This window comes from Carex rostrata, chromosome 7 (genome assembly GCF_964058835.1).
Source record: "Carex rostrata chromosome 7, lpCarRost1.2, whole genome shotgun sequence".
NCBI lineage: Eukaryota > Viridiplantae > Streptophyta > Magnoliopsida > Poales > Cyperaceae > Carex > Carex rostrata.
In genome coordinates, this window is record NC_135924.1 from 13,677,786 (window position 1) to 13,685,447 (window position 7,662).

Genomic DNA, 7,662 nt, shown 5'->3' on the forward strand with positions numbered 1-7,662 from the left:
ACATTGATCGGTACTATATATGTGAATGCACATCTTCATTTATAAAATCTAAATAGTCAATCTAAACAATTGAGCATGATCTCCATATGAAAATATACTTTCAAACCAATTTTTTTTTTATATTTTTTTAATATTGTTTAGATAGGTAGAAAAACACTATTTCGGATGGTTAAGAATTTTTAGGTCAAGCGATTTTTTGCATATCTAAAATATAGTAAAAAAAATCGAAGCATTTTAAAATTTGATATTCAAGTACTCTTTAAAATTTTAATTATTTTAATAAAAAAGCACTATTAATTTGGTTTTTATAAAAAGCAGTACACCGATCTTAGGATTGGTGGAGAGGAAAATAAGTAGAAATAATCGATCGCATATTCCTTAAAACTAAATTAAAAAACTTCCTCCTAAGATCGGTGGGATTGCTTTTTTATAAAAACCAAATTAATGGTGCTTGTTTCATTACAATAATTAAAATTGATTCTATTTTAAAAAAAATTATGTGCTATGCATAGTACACTAGCTTCACTCTCATTTTGATGCATTCATATTTTTCAACATTTTTTTAACCGCTTGATGTTCTAATATAAAATTTATAGAATTTTAATGTAATCACATCACTCTATATTGATTAATTTTAACAATTTAAATTCAACATTTAAAGTTAATCTAATAAATTTTAAAGTAAAACTAATTAAAGTACTTAGCGAGTTTATAAACACCCTAACTAGTAACTTGACTCTTTATAATATACCTTGACAAAGATAAAGAAAGAAAATAAAGAATTCAGAAAAGCCCTGAAAATCAGAAACCCAGGGGTCCATTAATAGAACCTGGGCCAAAAGCCCAAAAGCCCACTTCCAGTTCCATAGAACATTATAAATATAAACCCATCCTTAAAACTAAATTAAAAAACAAAAACTACCATCTCTCTCCTCATACTATTTAGTATTTACATTGATGGATGAACTCGTTGCCTCGCTGAGTGACGCCATTGAAAGTTGCAAAGGTGCTATTGCAGCCGTGAATACTCTTATTGCCTCCTTGGATAGTGCCCTTGAAAGTTGTGAATTTGCTCTCACAGCCACGGTGGCTGAATACAATGCTGTCCAACAAGGGATTGTGGGCTCCAACGTAGCGTTGAACTCAGCCATGGAGAACCTACGTCACATCTATGAGCCCATTGCCACACTGATTGCTGCCATTGAAAGTTGTGAAGCTGCTTTCGCAAATGTGGAGGTCGAGTACAATGCTGCCCACCAAGTCACAGCCGTGGGCCCCAACTTGGCCTTGGCCATTGCAAACCTGCAGCACACCTATCAGCACTTTGAGTTGGTACGCAATAATATGAAGCATTTCATGATTATTGCGGGAATGTTGTTAGCCTTCAACGCCAAGCCAGTGATTGAGGAGCACGACACAGCTGAGCCAGAAGAGGATGACGAGTCAGAAGAGGAGCTCAACACAGCTGCACCTAACGAGTCAGCAGATCATAGCACAATGGTTCACAAGCGGGATTTGCCTGACTTTGATCAAATTATGAGGCATTTAAAGATGATAACTCTCAATGCCGATGCAGTGGACCCCACTGCGCACACAGCTGAACCGAGATCTTCCTGAACTGGACCGGACCTTGAATTAGTAAAACTCTGAAAAGAAATCTGGTGGTGCAAGAATGTTCAGAAAAAAGCTTTCTCTGTGTTTACAATTCTTGATTTTTCTTTTTTCTTTTTTCTTAGTTCTTGATTTCTCGGGTGATCTGTTGTTGTTATGTGGGATAAGCAATGGTGACATACTGAGATGATATTTTGTTATTTGGAAAGATGCTAGTTGAGTTGATAATTATGATGCATTTTCTTGAGTCTTGATTTCCTGTTTCTTTTGAAATATGGAATGGCCTTCAGCACATTATCTCTGCATTTCCGACTTGCAACAAGGAAACAAAATGCCGTTTAATTTGCTCCTTATTACCATTCAAGTTCTTATACAGTAACAATCTTATGTTATTTTAGTGTGATATAATATATTTTCGTGTTCTTGATTGTCCAAAAGTAAAAATAAGTGTTTAAAAAATTCCAAACGAAGATTGCTGAAAATTTAGCACTTAAAAATGTATGCAGTCTAGGGGTGGCAACGAACCGAACCGAACCGAACTTACTTAGGTTTGAGTTTGGTTTGAATTAATTTCGAATCGAACCTGGTTTGATTCGTTTTGAACCGAACCTATTTCGAACCAAACCCATTTCGAACTACAAATTTTTCGAATCGAACCCGAATCGAATCACGAACTAAATTATTTTTTAGCAGTCCTAGTTATACCGGTAGTTTATACATTATTTTTTTCTCACGGGACAATTCACATGGCTTCCTTTTACCGGTATGAACTATGAAATGAGTGTTTTTAAGTTGAAAAATTGTTCATGAAAAAATACATCAGAGACGGCTTTCCTGGTATGAACTATGAGAGACGACCGAAGAGAGAAGAGAGACAGTCATCTAGTCCGGAGAGAGGAGTGACAGCCGGAGAGACAGCCAGTCGCCGAGAGCGTCAGCTAGATTTTAGAGCTAGAGGGAGAGTGAGTTAGGGAGAGGTGGAGAGAGAACTAGGTTATTGAGATTTGAGAGCGAGGGAGTGTCGGCTAAGTTAAATTATGACTCTCTATCTTGGATTTTAATTTCATCAGGTAAATGGACGGCCGATGTTATTATGAGATTCGAACCATAAAAATGATCGAACCCATTTCGATCGAACCAGGCTAGGTTTGGGTTTGGTTTGAATTAATTCCGAACCGAACCTGATTTGGTTCGTTTCAATTCAAACCCATTTCGAATCGAATTAAACTCGAATCAAACCCGAATCAAACCCAAATCGAATCACGAACCTCGAATTTTTTTGCCAGCCCTAATGCAGTCAATCTCCAAAAGGAATAATAATTCAAACAGTCCAATAATCAATAACAAGGTAAAATAAATTATTAAAAATCAATATCAAGTCCTTAATTAGTGTTATCTTTAGATTTGTAATAACAAACTAATAAATTAAGTCAAAGTTATAAAGAGTTGCGACATCACTCATCAATATATCAAATGTCTTATTTATTGACATACACCATAAACAAGAAAACTAAAATTCTACAAAATTATTTAAATTTAAATATTAAAATTTTTTTTAAAAAAAAACAGAGTTGATGGCGCCGTCAGGTACTTGCTGAGAGCTAGCCGCCCCTGTAGGGGGTGTAGTTATAAAAAAAAAAAAAAAAAAAATCGAGAGCATATTCATTAAAATATTTTTTTAGGGTATTAATAGAAAATTCGGAAAAAGTTGTGTTTCTTTTAAGTAGAAAAGAAAAGGATATTTTTCATGTTTCCGTTTGCACCCCAATAGGTAAATCAATTTTAATGAGCTTCTAAAAATGCAATAATTGGTACGGTGAGGTTTTTTGCAAGAAGATATATACCAAATATATATTATCAAAGAATTATGTGGTGCAGTCGTGTACGTAGATGCGTACATATGTATTAAAGTAGGAGAGGCATAGAAAATTTTACTTTTTTGTTACTGTGTTATTACTATTGTCTTTTATCAAAAATTTTACTTTTTAGTTTTGACAAATTGTTGTCGCAGATGATAAGACATGCTCAAATCACATAAATATTAAAATAACACGAATAACATAAGTGCACATGCAGTAGCAAGAATAATGATTTGAAATTCATCATACCTTCGGATAGATATTTTATTCGATTTTCAAAAATCTAACTAAAGTACTAAACTAGCATGAATAATGATTTGAAATTCATCACACCTTCGGATAAATATTTTATTCAATTTTGAAAAATCTAACTAAAGTACTAAATTAACTGAATTAAATTTGTCAACTAAAGTAAATTTTGATTTATTTGATTGAATACAAAAGGTAAAAATTCAATACAAATAACAATATATTTAATAATCATAAAAATAAGTATCAAGATATATAAATTTATATATATATCAGTCAAATTGAAATAAAAATACAAAATCAAAGTATTTTAAGTAAATTAATATGCAAACGGATTTGACGAAATCACATACTAAAACTTGGCTTTTAATTGAAGTGGTGGGTCGGTCGGTGATAGTACCGACTTAATAGTTATATGTTCATCATCAAAGAGCATATAAAAATCTTGCAATAAATCATCATGCTCGTGAAAGAGATTCGCCACTTTGTACTTCACTTCATGCATACTGATTCTACAAATAAAAAGGCATTGCATGAAACTTCATTGCACAAAATAATAAATTTATATAATATAAAAAACGAGAAATTAAGAAACAAAAGCATACTTAGAGAACTCGAAATCCATTAATATATCACGGAATTTTGTACATAAGTCCGGTGTTTTGCCACATGCCTTTGATTTGATCTTTTTCACATACTCTACCACATCTTTTTTTGTATCTCTACATAGAGTAAAAATTAAGAAATTCAGATAGTTAAAAAGTTAATCAAAATATAGTAAATACAAATATTATTTGAACTGAGTGAAACATTGACTTTAAGTATATTTCATCTCTATTGTGTAAGATTTGAAATCACAACTAAGATAATATGAAATTGCCGCTTCGTACTTTCTTATGTACGATCATGAAAATAATTAACTTTAACTTTACAATATCCAGCAGTTGAATTTATTTAAATTGAAGCAAAATGAAAAATATTTTGTGAGAGAATTAAGGATTAATTTTGCCTTTTCTTGGATTCTAACAGAGTATAATGAGAGAATATTAATTAAGATTTTTTTTTCCTCTGATGCACGAAGTCGTGAGGGGGAATTGAACTATTGACCTTTAGATACAACAATTCTATGACTTTTTTCTAGCCAAGTTTGCTACCTCCCCTTTCAATAACAATTTAGTTTCAGAAGAATTTTTTTTTTCCGTAAAATCACATGCTATAATTAGGGATGTTCATAAAGTTGATTAGACTAAAACCGAATTAAAATTTTCAAATCGAAAGTTTATCCGGCTTTCAAGAATCTAATCAGACCAACCGAATTTAACTTGTCAATCAGAATAAAACCAAAAAAAAAAATCAAAGTAAATTTTTATTTATTTGATTGAACTGAAATAAGAGAAATTAAATTTTAAAATGTCAAAACTATATATATATATACAAATTCATTTCATAATCAAAGAAATAAATATGATGATATATTAATCGAACCAAATTAAACCGAATCAAATATAAAAAGCCAAAATAATTCAAGTAAATTAGTCTGTGATTGGATTTGAGAAAATCACATACTACAACCTAGCTTTCAATTGAAAGGGTGGGTGCTGGTACTGACCTAATAGTAGTATCTTCATCATTGAATAACATATTAAACCCTTGTAATAAATCATCATGGTCCTGAAAGAGATTCGCCACTTTGTATTTCATCTCATGCATATCGATTCTATAAATTAAAAAACATTGCATTAAAGTCTCTCAAGGACAAAATAGTAAATTTAGAAAATATAAAAAATGAGAAATTAAGAAACACAAACGTACTTATAGGTCCCGCAATCCATCAAGATTTCACCGAATTCTGTATATATTTGTCGTGTTTGGCCATAAAATGCTTTTGATCTGATTTTTTCCTTATACAGATCTATGAAATCTTGAGAAGTACGAATGCCCTTGTTTCCTCTCCTCCAATTTGTATTGATCAACCTTTTATTTGAGAGTAAAATTTTTGAAATTCGGATGGTTAAAAGTCAAAATAAATTAAATTGAAATAATATTATCTAAATTGCGTGAAGTATTTTTTTTAAGTGTAATTCGTCTCTATTGTACAAGACTTGAAACTACAACTAACATAATTTGAAATTGTCACTTCTTAGGCGGCACAACTATATAAATAACTAACTATAACTCCGTAATATTCAGTAGTTTAATTTTATTAAATTGAAGTAAAACAAAAAATATCATGTGGGAGGATCAAGGAATATTATTTTTATGTTCTTGAATCCCAACAGAGAGTAGAATGCGAGAATATTTAAAAAAAACTAACAAAAAGCACAATAAAAAAAAATTAGTACAAACAAAAAGTAATTAATTTAAGAAAATTACCGATCATGCTGATTGAGTGCCATGACAAGTATAGAAACAAGGTTGAGTGTAGTGAAATTATGAGAGACTGAGTGTGTCAGAAAGAGAGAGAAGTAGCTTCAAGCGAGAGAAAAACAAGAGAGAGAATGGGAAAAAAAAAACTGCTGAGGGGAGGAGATTAATAGCTTTATATATATATAACTGCATTCATTCTTATTACTAAATTTGAAACCTGCACCAATATCTGACCCTACAAATCTGTCGGTAACCATGAATGAGTGATGTAATTGTAATATCCATCCTCTATAATTAGAGATTAAATAAATTTAATATGCTAATTTTTCTTTTATATGTTTTAACTCCTTTGTATCTAAAATTAAAATTTTCTCTAATTTTAAAAATGTTATATATTAATATAGGGTGAGAAGGATTTGTTCTTTCAAACTAATTCTGGTTTGTTGATTCTATAACAATAACATATAAATTATTTTTTAAAGTTCTTCCTAGTCACCAAATTGAAAACTAGCCAATTAAATTAGAAATTAGCCAATCAAAGAATCCCTCCTAGATGAAACGATTGCAGGATGCAAAATCAAATTAGAAAGCCTTTAATTATTTCTCATATAATTGGATATACAATATTTTTATCAATCATATATTTAGCTCCCTTCAAAAATTCCCTTCCAACCAAGTATAGAAAAATAAATAAAACTAATTAAGGTTCCCTGAATATATATCTGTATGGGAATTCAATCAATCACTAAATCTAATTCCAATATTCCATTAAGAAGAGCTTAATAAAAAAAATCAACTCTGGCACAATTCCCTCATTCTTTTGTTGTCTATAAGATCGGCTCTGATCAATTCATGATATTTTGAGCTCTTCAGAGTTGCAATAAACCAATAACTTGTGTAGTATCTCGTATAACATATTTTTATACAATATAAGAAAACTAACTTTTAATTTTGTGAGTTGTGACAAATGTAACATCATTTATATAAAAAGTTACATGTTTGAAATTCGAATAAGAAAATTCATTGTATATATTAAATATTTAGATGACTTGACTTCTAATCTTTACTCACATATATGCACGCGCGCCACATAAAGTTAATTATAAAAGAAAAATAAAGATGACTCTTTGCTTGAATTAAACAAAACTAATTATGGCCTAACAGAACCTCAGAAACACAGGGGATATATAGGAGTTCTCGATATATAGTCATACATGAACGGATCTTAGTTCATGCTTGAAGTGCTAATTAGTCACTCCTATATATGATTTTCAAAAAATTGATAATTGAACCTTAACTGAAATTTTTTTTTTTTATATGTATTAGCTCCTCCTAATATAATATGATAAACTGAAAAGGACTTAAATTTAAAGTATTGTAGAAGCTACCAGCATAAGAAAATAAAAAGAAAATAAAAGGAAAAATTAAATGGTGTTAATAGTCCCATGCAGTTCATGCACGCAGACTATCCCATCTCTAGCTCAAGCAGCTTGTAGCACCTGTGGCATCGTTTTTTTCCTACTTCTGCAGTACTTGAACCACAGAATGTACAGCTTCATCTCTAATTTTTCTGCCT

The 7,662-nt window shown here is 30.9% G+C and overlaps 1 protein-coding gene across 1 annotated transcript; it reads right to left on the bottom strand.

Moving 5' to 3' along the window:
- Positions 1-4,071: 4,071 nt before the first annotated feature.
- On the bottom strand, positions 4,072-6,116 carry LOC144557191 (paired amphipathic helix protein Sin3-like 5). The gene is made up of 5 exons (XM_078305722.1): positions 6,093-6,116; positions 5,532-5,693; positions 5,329-5,436; positions 4,325-4,441; positions 4,072-4,231 (listed from the first exon to the last, which is right to left on the bottom strand). Exons 1-5 carry the CDS (start codon positions 6,113-6,115, stop codon positions 4,072-4,074), a joined length of 570 nt encoding a protein of 189 aa, XP_078161848.1. The 5' UTR covers position 6,116.
- Between the last annotated feature and the right edge of the window lie 1,546 nt (positions 6,117-7,662).

Bases quoted from the DNA above. Each gene is read 5' to 3' on its own strand.
- LOC144557191 (XM_078305722.1), bottom strand. From the start codon at position 6,115: ATGGCACTCAATCAGCATGATCG. The intron at 5,437-5,531 runs GTACGTTTGTGT...TTTAATTTATAG, and splicing joins ATGGATTGCGGGACCTATAA to AATCGATATGCATGAGATGA. The intron at 4,232-4,324 runs GTATGCTTTTGT...TTTTATTTGTAG, and splicing joins ATGGATTTCGAGTTCTCTAA to AATCAGTATGCATGAAGTGA.